General features: G+C 42.6%; 1 protein-coding gene across 1 annotated transcript in view; it reads right to left on the bottom strand.

Moving 5' to 3' along the window:
- Nucleotides 1-23,464, bottom strand: part of Nf1 (neurofibromin 1) — a 509,668-nt gene that overhangs the window by 290,314 nt on the left and 195,890 nt on the right. The window contains exons 35-36 of the mRNA XM_080275751.1: nucleotides 4,968-5,132; nucleotides 3,635-3,736 (exon numbers count right to left, since the gene is read on the bottom strand). Coding sequence (XP_080131877.1) covers nucleotides 3,635-3,736; nucleotides 4,968-5,132 — 267 coding nt within the window. The remainder of the gene's footprint in view (nucleotides 1-3,634; nucleotides 3,737-4,967; nucleotides 5,133-23,464) is intronic.

The raw sequence follows: 23,464 nt of genomic DNA, 5'->3' as shown, positions 1-23,464 counted from the left end.
ACATTGTTGTAATTTCTGAACCTGATGACCTTTTTATATGAAGGGGATTTCGGGACATCAAAACTAAGAGTGATCAGAGCATGATCAGAGATGAGGGGGTCAAATGAGTCAACTTCCACATCTGATACGCGCCTGCAACCAACAGGGGACAAGATCAAGTCAAGGACATGTCCTGAGACATGAGTTGGATTACTCACATGATTGAAAAAGTTGTTCTGGGTGATCAACTCAAGAAATTCTGAAGAAAATGGTTTTGACTCTGGACTGTCAACCCAATAATTGAAATCACCACAAACAAGAAGTCCTCCAGGTTTAAGAGAAAACCCTTCAAGAAACTGCCCAAACTCCTCCATAAAACCTCGATCTCTGCCCGGATGACCTGGTCGATAGACAATTGCAATTCTAATGGTATTCTGATGGAAATTTATTAATACTTCCATAAATTCAAATGAAGATGGGGTCAGGTCTGAGTCAATGAGAGAAACGTTTGCAAGTGCTGCCGAGTAGATGAGTGCTACGCCTCCTCCCGGATAGTCAGCAGCAGGCCTGGGAATACTAATACTAGAATGTGTCTTAGGCAAAGCATTATGAATAATATCGATATCAGACTCATACAACCAGGTTTCAGTCGAGCACAATATGTCAAGCTCGTGCTGATTTAGGGTTTCATTAATATAGTCTATCTTATTACGGATGGAACGAATATTTAAAAGACCCATCCTTAACTGGTTCAAGAGGGACGTAGTCAGTTTTTTGAATGGTCAAAATTGGTGTTTTCAATCAATCTATTCTTATGAGAAATCATAATTGGACATTCTCTACTTGATGCAAAATGGGCAACCGTCTGTGACTTTGAATTAGCATCTTGATGTCTTAAAGAGGAGCAGTTGATGCATTTTGGAGAATTTCTGTTACTACAGTCCTTAGATTTATGGGCTCCAGCACAAAAGACACATTTAGGTTCATCACTTTTCCTAGAACATCTCTCAAATGTATGACCAAAGCCTTGACAGTGATGACACTGTGTAACCCAGAATCTATCGAAAGCGCGGCATCTTGTAAGATCCACATAGATGTAATTGCCCTGTTCTACAATGGAGGATCTCACCTCTGGTGACATCTTCAAGACAGCAGTTTTGGTGTCATTCCTTGTCCTTGTGAAGAGAAGGTTGAGGGTACAACCTCGATCAACGAGCATCTTAATTTTATTGTTTTTTCTCAGAATATTTGAGATGATGTCAGAGTCATCAAAGGAAGAGGAAAGGCCTGTCATGGTCATTTTAGGCAACATTTTCTTTGGCTCTGATATGCAAAAAGTGCCCTCAGAGCCAAAATGATCAATCAGCACCCCAGTTGCTTCACCCTTTGCCTCAGCTGACGGAAACTTCATTACCAGCCCACCAGCCTTGGTCTTAAGGCAGCTGTCAACCGGTACCGAGTTAAGTACGCCTCTGATGTCTTCTGTTCCCATCTGATTTGTCAGGGCACCAGCGCCACTCTCTGGTTTCACAATCAGTACATGCTGACTATGAATGGCTTTTTTCTGGCCATGAGCACTGATCTCAATCACGCCCCCAGGCAGATCCTTCCCTCCCCCCACGAGAGACCCGCGAACAGCATCTGCAAATGACTTGGCCTGATCTTGCGTGACCGCCATGGGTGATGAGACCTTGGTCTCTAGTGCCTCCAGTCTATTTGATACGTCTCTGATTGCTTGAAAGATCGGCCCAATAACATTTATCTTCAAACTCCTTCTTGGTACTACTTCCTCCACCAGCCAAGACCTTGTCTGCTGGTGCAACACACTGGCTACACAGCCAGCGAAAGCCCAGCTGGTGGCTCCTCTTCATGAATGGATAGTCGCCTGCATCCAAATTTTCACAAGCTATATGAATCCACTCACTGCAGTAGGCGCACTTCAGTGCTTGTGTACTTTTTGCTACAGACCTACTGCAGCGAGGGCACTGGTATTGTTTACTCATGATAAGGGAGAACAAAAAACAAAACAAAATGACAACAACAGCAAAATGTATATACAATACTACCCGGGAAAAACCCGGGTAGCGCCGCCCCCGTTTGTGTCACCCTAATTTAGAAAAAAAAAAAAAAAAAAACAGGGTGTCTGCGAGGTCACCACGAGCAGGTGGGGTACGACTTGACTACCCTTCTAGGAAAGGTAACCCAAACCGAGGTGCCGCAAAAGTGCTGAGATGGTATTGAAACTTTTCCCAATTCGAGCTTTATAGCAGCAGCAAATACGGCACTTAGGCAAGACCTCATTGGTTACGATACTGCCACTGCGCAAAGCTTATTTGCCTTGTCCCCTAATGTACTTAATATGACTGAATATGGTCTCGGCATATAAAATTAGCAATTTTAGTAGAGGGCCGAAAATGCTGATTTCAGAATGCCAAATTTTAATTGCACGATATGTGGGACATAAGACAACTTATAGGGGGTATTACATGTCATAATTCAATTTTTCATTTTTTCACTCAACCCTACTGTAGAACCTTGTCAGTCCTCACAGAAGTCTTCTTCCAGCAACCAATGCCCTTCTTCCTCTCGGGAACTGCACACGGAGGGAGGGCACCCACAGCATGTTTTAGGTCATAAACAGCTTGCCTTGAAATGCTGATCTGACATGCTACATTAACCAAAGCATTTCCCTGTTCAAGCAGCAGCAAGGCATGTGTCTTTTCTTCAATTGTCAACTTCTTTCGTCCCATTTCTGGCAACCAGGAATAAAATCAGAGCGGATGGGAAATAAAAGAAATTGAAAGAAAGCTTGCCCTGGAGCATTCAAACATTCCATCCTTCCTGGGAGACGGCCAGAGCATCACTACCAGTCCCCACTCACTCAGCGGGAAGGCGAGGGTACATCAAGCTGCCAGACGTATGATCAGTTTCACCATGTGAAAAGGATGCTTGTCGCACAATCTTAAACTTGATATACAATCGTGTGTCAAGATTTCTATTGCATACATTATGTCAAGATTTCTGTTGCAGCCACTGTAAAAGAGCATACCAAACCCTTCTTGTGTGTTTCCCCAAACATAATCCACCTAATCAGCTTGATCCCATTGCCAAAGCACTTGCATCCTCAATTTTCATACCTCGCTTTCTCGTACATTCTTTTAGTTACCATATCCATCCATCTTTACCTACCATACCTTAATTAACCTTCACCACCCTATCTGATGCTATGAGAGACAACTTCCCTTGGTGGCACTGATATCATCGCATTTCAACAAATATCCCTGAACTCCCTTTCCCCCAAAGAAGGATGGTGGACTGCAGGAAAATTTCAGTCTGCAGTCCATTGAGTTCACATCCAGATAAGCCTGAGGCCACAAAAGCATCAACAACAGGAACAACAAACAAAAACACCCTTATCTACAGTACATCCATTCTCAATCTGCAGTTACTGTAATTCCATCTCGAATCAGGACTACATAATTATAAGCTGATATTTTACTCCTCAAAGGAACAAAATACACAGTACTGTATTAGGGTAAGGAAATGGTAAAATGCTGATAATACTTATCAAACAAGAAAAAAGTGGGTTGCTATGTCAGAATGCACTTGAACTGTTCCCTGACAGACTACATAAGGTAAATGTCCTGACCCTCACCTCCTCAATCTCCGAGGCATAGTAGACATCATTGAGCAGAACTGAGTGAGAAAGAACCTTGGTCTTCTCTGCTGAAGTCACCTGGATTGCAGATGGACCAACCTGTATACATGGAATATTATCAACCATTTTGAACTCTAGGTTTATTTTTCTTACAACCAAATTTACACTCTGTGGCCACTGTCTCCAAGGAGGATATATGATTGTTGTTGTTTGGACAGTGCTGCCTCTAAATATTCATTATTTTCCAAGCAGGACTAACACCACAATCTTTATCAATGACTGACCCTTACTGCAAACTACTCGGATATTAGAAAGAAGTCCTGTACCTGAAAGCTGCAGTTTTTTGTTGATAATACAGAACCCAACTTTTCTAAAAATGCTTAAGGTGGTTTCACAAATTTTTTGCCCCCCCCCCAAAAAAAAACTTTTTTCATCCTCATTCCCCATGTAGTTTTAGAGTAACTAGTGATAAATTAGGGAAAAGCTGTATGAACTGTGGCATGGATGCTATAAGCAATACAATGGAAATTCATGTTTGTATGGGACTACTGTATCTACACCTTCTATGAGGAACTGTCAATTTTCCATGAGACTCATTTATCAAATAAGAGACACCTTTTAGTGAGGGACTAATTCGATGCAGTGCTGCTCTCGAGTGACTGCCCTTACCTCTCTTGCTTCCTTCCTCTTCTGTCTCTCTTTCCTTCATTCTTTCCTCTTCCTTCTGTCTAAGGGTGATTCTACACTGAGAGACAAGCCAAATGGTTTCCTGTAACCCAGGAAACCATTTACTGTGCTGGGTGGTAACCATATAACCAAATTATGGTGCCTGGTGGTTTAGTGGGTAATTAAGGCACTCCAATAGAACTGAGCCTGTGCAGGTTTATATCCAAAGGGTGGTTGGGGTTTATTGCTCATGTAATGCCATACAGGGATGACTGAGCTGGTCACTCTCATCTTAAATGTCAGGACCAACTTGCCTAGCCCCGGGCTCCCCTGCTCCTCATGGGGCAACAAAGGATTAGATGATGATGATGATGATGATGACTACTATACTTACCATTGCCATCATCACCATCATTATACTATTCAACCTTCCGTGCAATAAGGTTGGTGGGATCAAGAAATATGACACTGAAGTATAAATGTATGTGAATTAGTAACAATGTGTCCACTGAAATAAACCATAAAATCCATCACTCATTCAAGCCTTCATTAACCTTTATTTTACAAAAAAAATCAAAACTGCAATCACCATTAGACACCTGGATTTCAGCAAGGAAATTTTTTACTTAACACTGCTCAGAGCCTCCCTCAGCCTTCAGCTTACCTTGATGGCAACCTTGGTGTCTTTGTGGGAGAGCTTGAGGGCATTGTTGAAAACCTTCAGATCTTCGTCCAGTGAGGTGGTGGCACCAGGAAGCTTCTGTTGGTCTGGCTCAATATAGTCATTCAGACGTGCAGGAGCATCCAGGAATATCAACTTCTTATGACCCTATGGAATGTACAGTATTTGGAAGATTAATGGCTTTGTCTGTGATGGATACTTAAGAGAAATATGTATGGGGTCTGTCCATAAATTAACCAAACTTTTTTAACAATGCACCAACTAAATGGCCTAGAGTGATAGCAATGGGACTGCTGTGTAGCGGTGACTTTGAGTTTTAGTCTAACACTAGCTAGATCACGCCACAACCATCAAGGTACACACACTTGAGTGAATGTGTGTTTAGTGCACTTTGTGGATTTTCTTCAATCTCTTCTATCATCTGTAACATACATGTATATATATATATATATATATATATATATATATATATATAATCATCATCATCAGCCGTTGAGTGTCCACTGCAGGACTGGCCTATCCCTACCAAAGCAGGGATGATACAGTCAATGTATCTCTACCCAGTGGCTTAGGCTGTCTGGTAGAGACTGTATGTAAGGTGAGAGTTGCTTGTGAGTGTGAGTGTAATGTTCCAGTGGCTTTGGAGGTGTGTGTAGTCTATGAATCAAATGTAATCGGCCCACCTTAAGCGGATTAGGTGCATGCAAGCATAATAGTAAGTGACACTGGTTCAACCACAGCACCCCTTATTTCCGCCAAAGCAGTAAGTGGCTCAGTGAACACTTCCCAAAGTTTTTACAACTCTGGCAGAGGGCAAAACTCACATCTACCAGTGTGCGAGATGCACACGCTACCACTGTACTGCAAAGGCTCCATACATATATACTGTATACTGTATATATATATATATATATACAGTATATATATATATATGCATCCCCGAGGGTGCCACAGGAAATGATTGATTGATTGATTGATATATATACAGTAACCCCTCCAATATCCGGATCAATAGGGCCATAGGCAGGTCCGGATAGTGGTCCTGTCCGGATATTGGGCCCCAGCTTATGGACTAGTACTTACGGACCCTAACTCTGAAAAACACCTATACAACTCCCTCTGGACATGCATAGCACCTTTTTAAGACCCAAATCACACCAATAAGGGACATAAAAGACTGAAATAAATGCAAAAGAACCATAAAATGAGGTTTTAGAGGTGAGTTTATAAAATATTAAACATTCTGGGTACTTACAAGTCCCTTGGTCTTGGACTGGTTTGAACCGCCAGTTTGCAGTCCACAGTTAATCCTCTGCACTCTAAATTCTAATTTCTTAACACTGCACAACACTGTAAATTCCTGTGTGTTCTAGTGGCAAGGTATTGCAGTTTATTCACTGTTTATTCACAAAAAACAAGCACCTGTGGCTTGCACTGTTATGAGTATCTGCTCTCCATCGGAGTTAAGCTGTGACTGTTGATGTTGGTGGGGTAACAGAGTTGCCAGATCGCAACAGCCACATTACCAATCTCCTCAACTTTCATTGTCAAATATAACTTTTCATTACCAAATTCGTAAAGCTAGCATATATTCTTCACTAATTATATATACAAGTGGAAATACATGTAATCACTCTCCTTATAACTAACACCATGTTGATTATTTTCACACTATGTAGGGTAGCAGATTAATCAGAGAGAGCAAACAATCCACCATCTCCATCCTGTGTATCCTCATACATGTGAAAAATCCATTTGGTAATGCATTATTCTAATGCATTACCAAACGAATTTTTCATTACCAAATTGGCCCACACTTGGTAATGAAAAATACCAAATGGCAACCTGACAGGGGAGGGGGGAGGGGGAGGAAGGAAGGGGTGAAGGGACCATGGTGTAACAGCTGTTTGGCGCCAGGCGGGAATTTCAAATTATGGGAGGGAAAAAAAGTCAGATTTTTTTCGATTTTTTTGCAGTTTTTGGCCATTTTGGGAATATTGGATCCCAGGAGGATTATGTCCGGTTAGTGGGGATGTTCGGATATTGGGCGTTCGGATATTAGAGGGATTACTGTATATATATATATATATATATATACTGTATATATATATATACATACACAAAATGTCTGCAGAGGCCAAATTTGAAGAGTTGGGCAGCTGGGGGATGATTGTTATTTCATGCTTCACCAAAAACTCATGGATAAGGAAAGACGTGTAGGCTAATCATCATAGTGCAGCGTCTAGGTTTTGTTTATCCATGCCTCAGGCCTCTTTCTTTGCACTGCCTCCCTCAAATGCTTCAGGACATCCAAGTAAAACTCCTTACTGACTGTCTGACTATGTGGAAAAAAATGATGAACGATGGCCTTCCAATAAAAAAAAGACAATCAACATCACCACATAATTTTGGATGATTCTGACATGCTTTTATTTTATTGTGGTGATGATGTTCCAACCCACTGCAATGACTGCCTTTTTGTTTTGACATTGTAATAATACACCCAGGTTTCATCACCTGTCAGGGTATTTTTCAAAAACTTTCATCAGTATTCGAACAATCAAACAGCTCCTGACTGACTGTGATATGGTTCTATTTTTGCTCATCTGTCAGCATATGCAGCACAAATTTTGCAGCAACATAATGCACCTTCAGTTTTTTGGTTAAAATCATGTGGCACAAACTTTTACAGATGCCTGATTCTTCAGAAACGTTACGGATAATCAGGCAACGATTTTTATGGATCACAGCACACTCTCAATGTGATCATTGTCTCGACATGGATGGCGATCCAGATTTGGAATAATCTTTGGTGGATGTTCTTCCAGATCTGAACTACTGGAACCACTTGTGACACTGTATATTGTGCCTGTTGCAACATCTGAAAAGTCTCCATAAAATTTTTTTCAATCTGAAACAGAATTTCAAGCAAGCACATTGCTCTTCATGATCCTTCATTGTTCACCTTGCAACAAATTGCCAAGTACATTTACCTCAATGACTAAGTGACATGGTGTGATGCAGCTAGTGTTAGATAGTTCAAATTTGCCACTACAGTGCTCCTGCCTCAATCATGCTTGACTGGCCACTGTAGCACTTTTAAAAAAGTTTTGCTTCTTTTTGGACAGATCTCTTAATGACACACATAAAGTCAAATGGCTGTACATAAACATACAGATACAGAAGGACAGACACAGACAAACAGATGGATATACAGACACATACATGGGTAAATGAACAGATCAATAAAGATATAACTGGAAACAAAGATACAGACAGATGATGCATGGACGTCTCTTGTATCTGGACTGTGTGTGAGTGATTGTTTCCAAAAAACGGCGGACTGGAAAATGGCCCCAACAGCATTCTCACAATAGTAGAGATCAGCAAAACAAACATCATGTGAATTTAATTCTAGATACATTTTCAAGTGAGTTTTTAAAATGAAATAAATTTATATGAGTTATAATGAATATTCAGTATATATATATATATATATATATATATATATATATATCGTGTTCAAAGTCTCGTGCATTGAATTCTAAGTGACATCTGGCAGCTCTCTGAATTTTTGCCAGCTTTGCAACAGTAAATCAGCAAAGCAAATATCGTGTGGATTTAATTCTATATACAAATTCAAAAGATTGTTTAAGTGAAATAAGTTTACATTATGTTATAATGAATATACAGTACTGTATATATATGGTGCGTTTATGGTATCGCGCATTTAATTCTGGGTGACATTTGGCAACTCTCGGAATGTTTGCCAGCTTTGCGGCTGTAATGTTGTATGGTGGCACAGGGTTACAGTTCTTGTGGATGAATGTGAAATTCAAAGTTTTTACAAGTATATGAGTTGTCCTTTCTTTTTCTGAAAACATCTACAGCATGTTGAAGTGTGCTGCCTTCAACTGTCGTTCGGGCTATAGGACCATCAATGCTGAGATGGAGATTTTTGAGGCCGGCAGTTCTGTCCCCTACAACCATTCAGTCTTTGCCTTTCCCAAGACTGACAGGCAGGAGATAAGGGACAGATGGATTGCCACCCTGAGGTGCAACGATACTAACTGGAACCCAGACCACTGTGGAGTGTGTGAGCTCCATTTCCGACCAAAAGATTTTTATGACCAAGAAAGCACCTTCAGGAAGACTTGGCACCAGTGCAAGGCTATCAAGCCTACAGCAGTTCCATCTTTCTTTGACTACTACCCAGAATATGTGAAATATATAATTATAAATTTATTACCTCATTAAATTACTTCTCGAAAACTGAGACATTCGATAGAGTCCATACCTCTGCTTACGTGTATGCTCTACCAATCACCAACAACATTTAACTCACTTAAGGGTGAAAAAGTCTATGGTCAGGGCTTGTCACATTTACTTTAACAGTACCTTGCTCTAACAAAAAATGTGCTACAATGCACCATTTTTGCTAGAGGCACTCAGTAGAGTGCATATCTTCACCTATGTGTGCGCTCAACTAATTGCCTTCTAAATTTAATCACGTCTTTCTTGGCGCATATCCTATCTGCACACCAAGTTTTGTGAAAATCAGTTCATTACTGTTGGAGACAGCTTGTTTACAGACAGACTGACAGACTGACAAACAAATGGAGGCAAAAACATAACCTCCTCCAACTTCGTTGGTGGAGGTAATCATGTTACAAGTATTAAAATAATTTGTTTTTCAGCACTGCCAAGCCTAAGCAGGTTACTGTGCAACCTATGTCAATGGCCTTGCTATCAGCCAAGTGTTTGGCCAGAGACCTTTAGTTCCAAGAGCAGGGCAATGCGATGTTTAAGGCAGAGAAGGTCATCATCATTGATGACGTGGGAGAACCTGTCCGAGGTAAAGTGACCAAGTTCTCAAAGCTGTTTATTTATGGTTAGTAATGAAACTTATTTCTCTTCATATAGTGCTACTTAACATATTTTGGATGAATGTTCTCAAAAAAATATAACTACTATGTAATTTGGTTATCATTACCAGGAGAGGCTGCCTTCTGACTACAATACTGTTAGGATGGCTCTCCCAAAGAAGGAACAAAATGCCATCACTATCAGGGTGGACGAGTTGGACGACGTGCTGGGACTCCCTATCATCAGGAGGAATCTCATTATCTATCCAGACTGCATGTGGCCAACACTGAAGTTTCAGTCCGTAGGGTAATGGATTAGGTTCGAAATTAATGTTTAAATAATATTTTGGAAATGTCTTTTTCAGCTGTTCATCAGCAATCTCCATAAATCAAGACTTATCTAAGATCACTGAATGGGGACAAAACACCCTTGTCTCATTTAATGCTAGTAAAACCAAATATATACAATTTACTAATAGACAGATATTGCTAGATTTGTATATTACCTTTAATGCTACTAATATTCTCATCTCCAAAAGTACTGAAATTCTCGGTGTCTCACTTAACAATGTCCTCAGGTGGACCTCTCGTGTCAGATCACTTGCTAAAACCACCTCAAGGAAACTTGGAGTCGTAACTTCTTCACTGACGAGCAGTTAGCTATAATTTATGAGTCATGTGTGCTCTCAGCCTGAATATTGCTCACTCTTGTGGAATGGATGTGGAGAGGTTGCACTAAAACAACTAGACAAAATTCAGAAAAAAGCTGATGGAATTACTGTATTAATAACCCTGCTATTATAAATAAACAACTTCCCCTACAAGTAAGAAGGAATGTTGCCTCCCTTGCATTATTTTACAGATATTTTTATGGCAAATGCTCAGACGAAGTTGCATCCATTCTGCCACCTCTCCATTCCTTACCTCGTGCCACACAGGCCTCTGGTAGCGCTCATGACTGGAACGTCACACAGCCATATTGCAGAACTTCTGCCTATCAGAATTCTTTTATTTCCTGAACTGCATCTCCCTGGAACTCACTTCCTCGGAGTTGTTTCCCCTCAAACTTCAACTTACAGCTGTTCAAGTCCAACTGTTACAGATATTTTATGAATGGAGGATGCCAGTAATCTGGTGAATGGATTATTTTCCTTTATTCATTTGTTTTTCCTTCATCTGTTGTTATTATTTATATATATATATATTAAATATATATACCGAGGCAGTGGCTTAATCGGAAGAGTGGTGGCCTGCAGTCCTAATGGACCCAGGTTCAAATCCCCACTGGGGCAGGGAACAGTTTAAGGATTTGAATTTCAAAAAAACAGACTTTACTGATCTACCAGAAGACCCGCCGACATGTCATAAAAATATCCCCGCTAATACCAGTACACCAGTCCTGCATGAGACAAACCTAACATGTATTCAATATGGATAGTGGGTGTTAATGCCGAAGTGGTGACATGTAGAGGTGTATGGTATGAAGGAGAACTACTGGGCTTTGGGAGAAGGCTGCGAAGCCTATGCCCAGAGTCGGACACACACAAAATATATATATGTAAGTAATCCCTCCAATATCCGATGTAATAGAGCCAAAGGCATGTCCGGATAGTGGTCCTGTCCGGATACTGGCCCCCAGCCTCCTGGACTTGTCCTTATGGACCCTAACTCAGAAAAACACCTATACAACTCCCTCTGGACATGCATTGCACCTATTTAAGACCCAAATCACACCAATAAGGGACATAAAAGACTGAAATAAATGCAAAAGAAACATAAAATGAGGTTTTAGTGGTGAGTTTATACAATATTAAACATTCTGGGTACTTACAACAAGTCCCTGGCTCCTGGACTGGTTTGAACCGCCACTTTGCAGTCCACAGTTAATCCTTTGCACTCTAAATTCTAATTTCTCAACACTGCACAACACTGTAAATTCCCGTGCGTTCTAGTGGCTCGGTATTGCAGTTTATTCACTGTTTATTCACAAAAAAACGAGCACCTGTGGCTTGCATTGCTATAAGCATCTGCTCTCAATCAGAGTTAGGCTGTGACTGTTGATGATGGCGGGGTAACAGAGTTGCCAGATCGCAAAGGCCACATTACCAAACTCTTCAATTTTCATTACCATTTTTAACTTTCATTACCAAATTCGTAAAGCTAGCATCTATTCTTCACGAATTATATACACAAGTGGAAATACATGTAATCACTCTTCTTATAATTAACAGAATGTTGATTATTATCATGCTATATAGGCTACCAAATTAATCAGAGAGAGCAAACAATCCACCATATCCATCCTGTGTATCCTCATACATGTGAAAAATCCGTCTGGTATTGTATTATTCTGATTCATTACCAAATGAAATTTTCATCACCTAATTGGCCCACATTTGGTAATGAAAAATACCAAATGGCAACCCTGACAGGGGAGGGGGGAGGGGGGAGGAAGGAAGGGGTGAAGGGACCATGGTGTAACAGCTGTTCGGCGCCACGCGGCAATTTCAAATTATGTGTGGGAAAAAAGTCAGATTTTTTTCAAATTTTTTGTGGGTTTTGGCCCATTTTGGGAATATTGGATCCCAGGACAAAAGGTCCGGTTATTGGGGATGTCCGGAAATTGGGCATCCGGATATTACGGGGATTACTGTATATACAAGTGCTCATGGGCCCTTCGGTCCCCTCGCACTTGCTCCTGCGGAGGGCTCTCGCGTTTATGTGCTGTTCTAGTGTAACGTTGTCACTTGCATTTTTTGCAGCTAACCAACTGATTGTGTTATTTGCAGCTTCGGGAATGGAACGCAAGTCCGAAGTACACACACAGACACATGGCTACTGCTAAAGTTTATTTTAGTTCTATCTCTGGGCAAAAAATTCTACGGAGATCCTATGTCGGGGTCCGGAAGCAGCATTTTTTGGTCAAAATGTGATCGCTCATTAACCCTAGAATGCTTACGTCGGGTTAATTTCCCTGTTCGGCGATTTATTTATTTGCTATTTTGTTATGATAAGAGCTTTGGAGCTGTCCTTCAATCCACCCTACCCCCTACCTACATAGGTAGTGGTGTGGTTTCAACTCGCATTTATCACCATGATATTTGGGTTTAAAGTGTTTTTTACCCGACAAAAGCATTTGTGTTACATTTTTTTTATTTTTGTGTTTTCCATTTTTTTCCAGGTGTATAATTAGTTTCAGATTAAATCAAAGAGACTAAAGGGTGAAAACAATCTGAAAGAGTCTAAATTGATAAAAAAGGTGTTTCACAGGTATAATGTGGATTAAGTGTTTTTTACCCTACAAAAGCATTTGTGTTACATTTTTTTTTTTTTTTTTTTTTTTTTTTTTTTTTTTTTTTTTTGTATAATTAGTGTATGATTATATCAAAGAGACTAAAGTGTACAGAGACTAAAATAGACTAAACTGAAAGAAAATGTCAAAAAAAAAAAAAATAAATAAAAAAAAAAATATCTCCCAGCGAAAGCAGTACTGTGAGGATAATAATGTAAGCATTCTAGGGTTAAATATAGTAAAGTTTTTCAATCGTGATGGGACCAAGTTTTTTCACATCAGTGATTTTTTTGCAATTTTCATGCCAATTTTGGTGCAATCTGAATGTGAAGTTTTGGCTGCCCAAACTACACACACACACACACACACACACATGCCTACTGTTTATAGTATATTAGATATATATACTGTATATATCTCTCTCTCTCTCATCTCATCAGCCGTTTGAGTGTCCACTGCAGGACCGGCCTATCCCAACCGAAGCGGGGACGATACACCCAATGTATCTCTGTCAAGTGGCTTAAGCTGTCTGGTAGAGATTGTATGTAAGGTGAGAAGTGCTTGGAAGTGTTTTGTAGTGTTGAAGTGGCTTTGGATGTGTGTGTAGTCTGTGAACCAAGTGTAATTGGCCCATGCATGCCGACTGGGTGCATACATACTTTATAGTATGAGACACAGGTTCAACCACAGCACCCCTGATGTCCGCCAATGCAGTACATGGCCAGAAGAATGCTCCTAAAGTTTTTTACCCTGGCGGGGAACAAACCCTCGTTCTTCAGTGTACGAAAACGCTCACTTTACCACTGTACCACAGAGGCTCCATATATATATACAGTAATCTCGCATTATACGATGCCTCTTTATACGATATTTTGCTTATACAATGTCAAAATTTTAGTACCCTACACCCACTATACAATGGGAACGATTTGCTACAACGATGGATCATCCGCGGCTCAGTGAACAGCAAATGTGCAAATGCAACAAAAACGTCCTCACACTGTCGGCATTGGACCACACACACTTGTCCACCGGTCCAGCCTCATTAGCTAGCCCTGCTCAGCCAGCCAGCCCTGCCCAGCCAGCCAGTTCTGACATTGATGAGTGAGGGCTGTGACTGTGAGGACGAGTCGGGACAATTTGCCGTCAGGATGATTCCCCATCATTTATTTACGTATCAGTTTATTTAGCAAATACACTAGTTTTTGAATTATGTAAGTTATTAAAGTGATGGTGGACTATTGGAGTAAATGTAAAATATGGTATCAAATCATGGGCATTAAATGAAAAATAATAATATATTGAAACGTGAATCAGCTGATTTATGATCGTTCCTTCATCTAAGCATAAGGCTACATACGAGACATTGGCATTTATATAAATGCCTAATTACCTTAAGTGAACGATCGACATACTTTGGAATTATACGAATAATCTTCATATTACGTCTATATAAACGTTTCGGGACAATTCGCCATCAAGTCAATTCACCATCACAACAATAACAAGACAATTTGCCATCGGGACTTTTCGTCGTCAGGATGATTCCCTGTCGTTTATTTTCATATCAGTTTATTTAGGAAGTACACTAGTTTTTTAGTACTGTACTTGTACCTCGTCACAGTCGTTTTAAAATATACCCAGGATGTTGTAGTACCAATGGAAATTAATGAAGACAGCTATGGGTGATGCTAGAACATAATTCAGTAAGGTAGAAACAAGTTAAATACAGTAATCACTCTAATATCCGGACGCCCAATAACCGAACATCCCCACTAACCGAACCTTATCGTCCTGGGATCAAACATTCCCAAAATGGTCCGAAAATCCAAAAAAATTGGAAAAAAAACCGATTTTTTGCCGTCCGTAATTTGAACTTGCCGCGCGCGCCGCGTGAGAGCATTGTTTTGGTTCGTCATTCCTCCGACGTCCGATAGAGCGCCGCTGCATCCTCCCCACTTCCCGCCTGTCTCTCACCGCGACTGGACCTGCGCTCTTCGTAATGGCTGCCCACGTGCTCGCTTTTGTGGTGGTGCCGTACTTGCTGCAAGGCCTCCTGCTGCTCTCTGCCCTACTCTTAGTGTGTGTGATGATGGCCCCGCCTCCTGAGAAAAGGAAGAGAGAGTGGTGTTGACTCTGGAGAAGAAACGGGAGATATTGGAGAAGGTTGATGCGGGTTGGTCTTCCTCTCGCATTCTCCGCGAGTTCAACCTGGCCCGGTCGACTTTGTTTGATATCAAGCGTTCCCGAGACAAGCTCATGCAGTACACGGCTGACTTCTCGTCGAGAAGCAAACGCAACGTGGAGAGGAAGGTTATGTTTACTCCCAAGTATGCAGAGATCGACCGCTCCACGTTGATTTGGTATCGACAGCAACGTGCAGCTGGTGTGATGGTACGTGGAACGGAGCTGAAGGCTGCTGCTGAGAAGTTTGCAAGGCTTCACGACGCCCTAGACTTCAAGGCATCCGAGGGTTGGCTCTTCGCGTTCCAAGTTGCGACATGGCCTTACTAACCGTAAAGCACATGGCGAAGCATTGGACGCTAACGAAGATGGAGTGGACGAGTTTCGGCACAAGGTGAAAGGCTTGATCGACAGGGAGGGCCTCACTCTCGGTCAAGTCTATAACGCTGACGAAACTGGCCTATTCTATCGCTCGGTGCCAACGAACACTCGCCGATGAGACGGAGAAGCGTGTACCTGGCCGCAAGCTTTCTAAGGAACGGATATCTGCTTTGTGTTGTGCCAATGCTAACGGCATGCACCGGCTTAAACCCGTTATTGTTGGCCGTGCAAAGCAGCCTCGGTGCCTTCGTGGGGTGATGGATGTCCTTCCTGTCGTATGGTACCATTCTTTGAAAGCATGGTTCACAGCTGTGATTTTCAAAGACTGGTTTCACCATCACTTCGTCAAGGAGGTCATACATTACCAGACGAAGACACTGGGAATTCCTCGCGACCAGGTAAAGGCTCTCCTTCTCCTCGACAATGCACCTGCCCACCCGTGCGACAAGGACTTGGTTGCTGAGAATGGCCGTATTAGGTGCATGTTTCTGCCACCTAATACGACTGCTCTCATTCAACCAATGGACCAAGGAGTGATCGTGGCAACAAAGCGCCTGTACCGTCGGAAGTTCCTGGACGAGGTGATGGTGGTTCTCGAGGACGAGGACGAGCGCAGGGAAGGACGTGACACTCGAGGCAAGCGGACTTTGGAAAACCTTCGCCGCTACAACATCAAGTCTGCGCTGTACAACTGGGCTAGTGCATGGAAGGAAGTCCCTGTGAAAACTCTTGAAAATGGTTGGTCTCGTCTGCTTCTCGGAACAGATGTGGAGTACGATTTCCTAGGGTTTGACGTGGATGACTTCCATGCACGGCTGCGTACGCACGGCGACGATGTTGATGTGGACGATGTTCGTGAGTGGTTGGACGACGACGAGGGCGATCCTGGGTATCAGACGTTGTCTGATATCGAGATCGCGTCTTCGGTTGCTGGTGTCAGTCCCGAACTTGAAGATTCCGACGACGAAGGCGATGATGATGCAGACTCCGCCCAGCAGGACACTACTCCAGCCATCCCCAAGCTGAGCGCACTCCGGGAACATCTAGAGTTCGTCCTAGACTACCTGGAACACCCGGACTGCGACAGGGAGATGGGGCCCTTGGGACTCGTGGAGGAAGTGCGTGCTCCGGCAGCGCATCATCAATCGCCAGAATCGTCGGTCCTTGCGTCAGTCAACGATTGACAGTTTTTTCAGGCCCGTGACCCCCGCTGTGCCAAGCCCTGGTTCCACTCCGTTGCCTCCCAAGACAGGCCCTCATGCTCCGAGCCACAGCCCAGCACATCAGCTACAGTGGAGTCACCGCTCGACGTGAGTTTGCGGCTGTCTTCAGAGTCTTCTGTAGTCGGTACGCCATCACCACTACCCACCGATGCACCCCTTGGACGCCTGCCAGTGATACTCTCGGGCTCTGACAGTGAATAAACAGCAAGAACTTCTCCACTAGACCACACGGGAATTTTGAGTGTTGTGCAGTGAAAAAAACGGTGTGTTGTGTTAAGGTTTTCAAGTTGGGAGAAAAGACTAAGTAGAAAAGAAATTTAACGTAACTAACCTTCTTTGTTTTGGCTTTGGAAACTTAAAAAACTTGGGAAAAGTTAATGTGCAACACTTAAATTTAATGGAACATTATTTGGACTAAAGTGAACACTGTGAAAAGAACGGACTTCTGTGTGTTAGTGACTAAGTTCAGTGCAAGACTTCAGGAAGAGTGTAGTGCAAGTGCTTCAGGAAATCGTTCTTACTGTCAGAGTCCGAGAGGAGGCGGTTATTCATCGAGGTGGCCAGGGACTTGCTGTAAGTAGCCAAAATGTTTCATGTTGTACTATTTTCCATACTATATTTACCAGAATGTTTCATATTGTATTTTTTCCCATACTATACTTACCAGAAAGTGTCATACTGTACTTCTTTCCATACTAAACTTACCTCATGCATGTGCAGTAGGAATGGGTTTTTCAGAGTTCGGTTAGGTTCGGTTAGGTTAGGTTCGGTTAGAGTCCATAAGTACCAGAATGTTTATTAATGTATGAACATACTTCTAAACCCACATTTTATGTGTCTATTGCATTTATTTCAGTCATTTATGTGCCTTATTGGTGTGATTTGGGTGTTAAATAGGTGCTATGCATGTCCGGAGGGAGTTGTATAGGTGTTTCTCTGTGTTAGGGTCCGTAAGTACAAGTCCATAAGCTGGGGCCCAATATCCGGACAAAACCAATATCCGAACCTACCGATGGCTCTATTGATCCGGATATTGGAGTGATTACTGTAATGTCTAAAAGTGCAACTTACAAATGATATCCAAAGCCTATGCTTTTGAATGAAAACAGACTTTGATAGATCCCCCTGATAATTAGTTATTAAAGTATCAGTTAATCAGTAATAAGTATATTTATAGAATGACGGGGAATTGTCCTGATGGGGAATCGTCCATATTATCACGGCGAATTGTTGACTTCATGGCGAATTGTCTAGGAACCACATAAACAACCCTGCTTGATTCAGTAAAGGTAAGAACTACTATATACTGAAGTTTTCATGTTTTTTTCTCTTTTTTCACTATTAATGTGTTACTTTAAATGTTTAAACATAAGGATAAATCATGTATGTGAGTGCTAAGGTGTGTGTATGTGAGAGTTTAGGCACGTCTGGGAACGTATCCCCATTGACTCCATGTTATAACGGGCTTGCTATACGATGGATTGCTTTACGATGGGGTTTTCAGGAACGGAACCCCATCGTATAATGAAGGATTACACTACTGTCGATATATATGTACATATATATATATTCGTTTTCGTTTTTAAAGGCTCCAACATGCTTGCATGTGTCGGCCTTGGTCACCTAATGGAGGCTCTCCACGCTGCACGATCCATTGCAGCCTCCCTGTTCAGTCCCTTAACCCTGAGGTCACACTTAATGACCTCGTCCCATGTCTTTCTCGGTCTACCCCTCGTAACCCCATCCCCAATATTAACACTTCTCACCTTCCTCACCCAATTATCATCCCCCATCCTCTCCACATGTCCAAACCATCTCAATCCACCTCTCCTCATCACAACACCAATACACTCCAGTCCCATCCTACCTCTCAACTCTTCCATCGTAAACCCAGCCCCTCCAGGCCTTGGACGCAGGGACGCACTGCACATCCACCTAATCACTGTCATTTCTGTAGGTCTGAGCCGGCGAATATCTTCCTCCTTCACGGCCCAAGTCTCACTACCATACAGCATTACACTCCTAACACATGCTGCATACAAAGACCCCTTCACACGTAGGGAGAGTCCTCTCAATGTTAGGAGAGGCAAGAGCTCCCTGAACTTCTTCCAACCACTTCTCACCCTAGCCACAGAGCTAGCTCCAGCCCCACCTCCAGCACACAACATGTCTCCCAAATAACAAAACTCTTCCACACACTCAAGAGATTCACCAGCAAGTTCAATCCTTTCACGTCTGACAATCTCCACCTGCTCACCCCGACACGCAGTACACAGAAACTTAGCATTATCTCGCAGTCTACCTCTGATACCACTGCATCTCTTATGCACCCATTTATCACACACACCGCACAAGATGGAATTACTGTACTTCCCACGCTCTTGTGGCAAACTGCACATGGTCACTCTCCCTCGTCTTTGACAGTACCACCACCAACCCTAGATATCATCACTTTTGTTTTATCTGCATTTACCCTTAAACCCTTGTGCCCCATACCATCTCTCCACTTCCTAAACCTTTCCTCCGCCTCCTTTTCGTTCTCTGCAATCAACACCAAATCATCAGCATACAACAACTCCCACATATATATATATAGTAGTAGCAGTAGTAGTAGTGGTGGTATTATTTGTAGTAGTAGTGGTAGTAGGTGGGGGCACTCACCATCCACTCACTTGATGTAGAGCTGCTCTCGGGTGTCTGCCCTTTCCTCTCCTCCATCCTTCTTTCCATCCATCCTCTTCTGTCTTCCTTTCCTTCATTCTTTCCTCTTTCTTCTGCCTGCGGGTGACTTTACACTCTCTCTTGTGTCTTTCTTTCCTTCATTCTTTCCTCTTCCTTCTGCCTGTGGGTGACTCTACACTGAGTGACAAGTCAAATGGTTTCCTGTACACCAGGAAACCATTTACTACGCTGGGTGGTAACCCTATAACCAACTTTTGGCTCCTGGTGGTTTAGTGGGTAATAAAGGTGCTCCAGTCGGACTGAGCTGGTGAAGGTTTACATCCAAGGGGTGGTTGGGGTTTATTGCTCCCGTAATGCCACTCAGGGATGAGTGAAGCTCGTCACTCTCAACTTAAATGCACGGACCAACTTTCCTAGCCCCGGGCTCCTACGCTCCTCATGGGGCAACGTAGGATTAAATGATGGATGGATGAATGGAATAGTGGTAGCAGTTGTAGTAGTGCTAGCTGTAGTAGTAATAGTTGTTCTTGTAGTAGTGGTAGTTGTAGTATTAGTAGTAGCTGTAGATGTGGTAGTTGTAGTGGTAGCAATAATAGTATTATTGTAGAAGTTGTAATACCCAGAATTCTAGTCATACAGTGGTGCCAGAATCGAGTAACAATGCAAACCAAACATACATCTCCGTCTGTGTGTGTGTGTGTGTGTGTGTGTGTGTGTGTGAGAGAGAGAGAGAGAGAGTCTAACCATCTGTCAGTAAAGCGAGGTTGGTGGCCTTCAAAGTCGTTGCTATGGTTACCAGCCTACAAGCACCAAGTATGACCAATTATGGAAATGTATTCATGTAAATACTGTTTGTAGTGGATTTTGGTCTTCTGGAAGTGTTATCAAAGTGTTATTATTGTGGGGGGCCACTGTATGCCTTAGTTGTGTCACCAAACCTCCACCAGGCACACAGACACTGGCAAAAAAAAAAAAAAAAAAAAAAAAAAAAAAAAGCTCATCCCCCCACTCACTCACTCTCCCTACATGCACTTCACGGACCATCTGATACAATCAGCTTGAAGTCGAAGGATTGGTGAGTAATATAACACCTTATTTGTCTTTTTTTAAATTTTTATTTATTTATTTTTTTATGAGTTTCAGAGAGTGTGTAAGAAACGGAATCTAAAAGTGAATGTTGGGAAGAGTAAAGTGATGGTCTTTGAGAGAGGTGAAGTCAGTGAATGGACAGCGAGGTTGGATGGTGAGGAATTGGAAAATGTGAGTACGTTTAAGTACTTGGGTAGTGTGATGAGTAAGGATGGAGGTTTGGAGGGTGAAGTGCATGAAAGGGTACAGCAGGGAAGAAAGGTTGCTGGTTCTTTGAAAGGCAGTGATAAGAAACAGGGAAGTGAGCATGGAAGTGAAAAAGTTACTACATGACAATATTGTGATACCAACTCTAACGTACGGAAGTGAAGCTTGGACATTGTTGGAAGGACACAAGTCAAGAGTGAGAGCAGTGGAAACGAGTTATTTAAGAGGAGCCTGTGGAGTCACGTGGAGAGACAGGCTGACGAATGAGGATATAAAGGAGCGTTGTGGTGTGGATGTGGATGTGATAGGAAGCGTTATGAGGAACACACTGAGGTGGTTTGGCCATGTGGAGAGGATGGAGGGTGAAAGACTGACGAAGAGAGTGTATGTGAGTGAGGTGGAGGGGGGAAGAGGGAGGGGGAGGCCGAGGATGAGATGGAGGGATGGGGTGGAGAGGTATATGAGAGAGGGGGGGTGTGAGTTGGGAGCAGGGCAGTGAAATGGCGGGGGACAGGGCGACTTGGAGGCGATTTGTTTGTGGCCACCCCAAACGGGATTGAGGCGTCTGGCAATAGATAGATAGATAGATAAATTTTTTTATGTAAGGAAGAAGGAACCAAAGGCCTGGAGCCCACAAACCATTCCTTAAAAAAAAAAAAAAAAAAAAGAGAGAGAGAGAGAGAGAGAGAGAGAGAGAGAGCCAAATTCAAAGTCCGTTCATTTCGAGACGCCTGGACACACTGCATTTCAAAGACTGAAGATCATAGGAAGTAGAAAATAAAGACAGGGAGACAGTTCCAGAGCTGACCTGTTGCATAAATGAAGGACTGGGAGTAACAGTTAACTCTTGCATTAGAGAGTTGGACAGAAAAGGGACGAGAGTTTGTTGCTAGACGGGTGCTACGCGCCCATCGTAGAGGTGGAAGGATGCAAGCAGACAGTTCAGAGGTACAGTGACCATTGAGGTAGCGACAGAAAAGAAATAAAGATGCAACAATGTGGCGAAGAGACAGAGGATGAAGGGAGCCAGTACGAGGAGGAGAGTTAATGAGACAAAAAGCCTTTGACTCCACCCTACTGAGAAGAGCTGTATGTGGTGAGCCTCCCCACACAGGAGAGTTGTACTCCACACAGGGGCGATTAAAACCCGTGTATAAGGTCAACAATTGTGCTGGGGTAGAGAAGGTATGGAGTCGGCTTAGCACACCTAATCTCTTGGAAGCAGATTTTACAAGAGATGTACTATGATCTTTCCAAGATAAGTCCCGAGTAAAAGAAACCCCAGGCATGTTCGAGGATGATGCAGGATTAAGCTGGATATTATTAAACATTAGTGAGTATTCCTGTGGAAGATTTTGTCAGGTTGAAACGTGTAAGAACTAAGTCTTTGATGCAGTAAAAACTCCAAGATTATTTTTAACCCAGTCGGAGATACAAGCCAAGTCAGATATTACGTGTGCCAAAGCCTCATTCCCTGTTTGCTGAGGCAACTCTTGAGGTGGACGTTCCGGGAACCGAATGGAAAGGTGAAAGATGGAATCATCAACATACGAGTGGATAGGGTTAGATGTACAGCTTAGAAGGTCAATGATGAATAAAAGGAAAAGAGTTGGTGATAAGACAGCGCCCTGAGGAACACCACTGTTGATAGATCTGGAGAACGTTGGCCGTCTACAACAGCAGCTATAGCACGACCAGAAAGGAAGCTAGAGATGAAGGCACAGATAGAGGGATAGAAACCATAAGAGGGCAGTTTGGAAATTAAAGATTTATGCCAGACTTGATCGAAAGCCTCCCAAAAGGAGGATGACCAGGAGTCTGAAAGGTAGGTGAGACGATTGCCAATAGAGTATCCCTGATGGAACCCATACTGACGTTGTGATGGGAAAGATACTTTAAAATTTTTCTGTTAAGTACTGACTCAAAAATTTTTGAGACACAGGATGTTAGAGCAATTGGATGATAGTTAGAGGGTTGGGAATGGTCACCCTTCTTTGGGACTGGCTGAATGAAAGCAAGAAGGAAAGGTACAAGTTGACAGACAAAGGCGAAAGAGTTTACCTAGGCAGGGTGTAAGCACAGAAGCATAGTTCTTGAGGACAACAGGAGGGACTCCATCAGGCCCATATGCCTTGTTAGTAATGAGGCCAGTGATGGCTGAAAATACATCAGCTGAAGAAATTTTAATGTAAGCCATGAGGAAGTCGGGGGGTGGGGGGGGGGAGTGATGGAGGAACAGCACTGGAATCGTCTGAGGTGGAAGTGGAGGAGAAAGTCTAAGCGAAGAGATCTGCTTTATCAGTAGGAGAAATAGCTACAGAGCCATCAGAGTAGAAAAGAGGAGAAGGATGATGAGGTAAAGTTGTTAGAAAAGTTTCTGGCAAGATGCCAGAAAGAGCGGGAAGAATTCGAGTTGGAGAGATGAGAGCATTTAGTACAGATGAAATTATTTTTAGCAAAGTGAAGAACAGACTTAGCATGATTCTGAGCAGAAACATAAAAAAGATGTGATTCAGGGGTGGGTTGACTCTGGTGTCTTTTATGGGCCCTCTCCTT

The sequence above is a fragment of the Coenobita brevimanus genome, chromosome 62, assembly GCF_032717465.1.
Source record: "Coenobita brevimanus isolate Jiangsu-jjx chromosome 62, ASM3271746v2, whole genome shotgun sequence".
Taxonomy (NCBI): domain Eukaryota; kingdom Metazoa; phylum Arthropoda; class Malacostraca; order Decapoda; family Coenobitidae; genus Coenobita; species Coenobita brevimanus.
The sequence above is the reverse complement of the archived record's forward strand: the minus strand, read 5'-3'. Positions and strand labels throughout refer to the sequence as shown.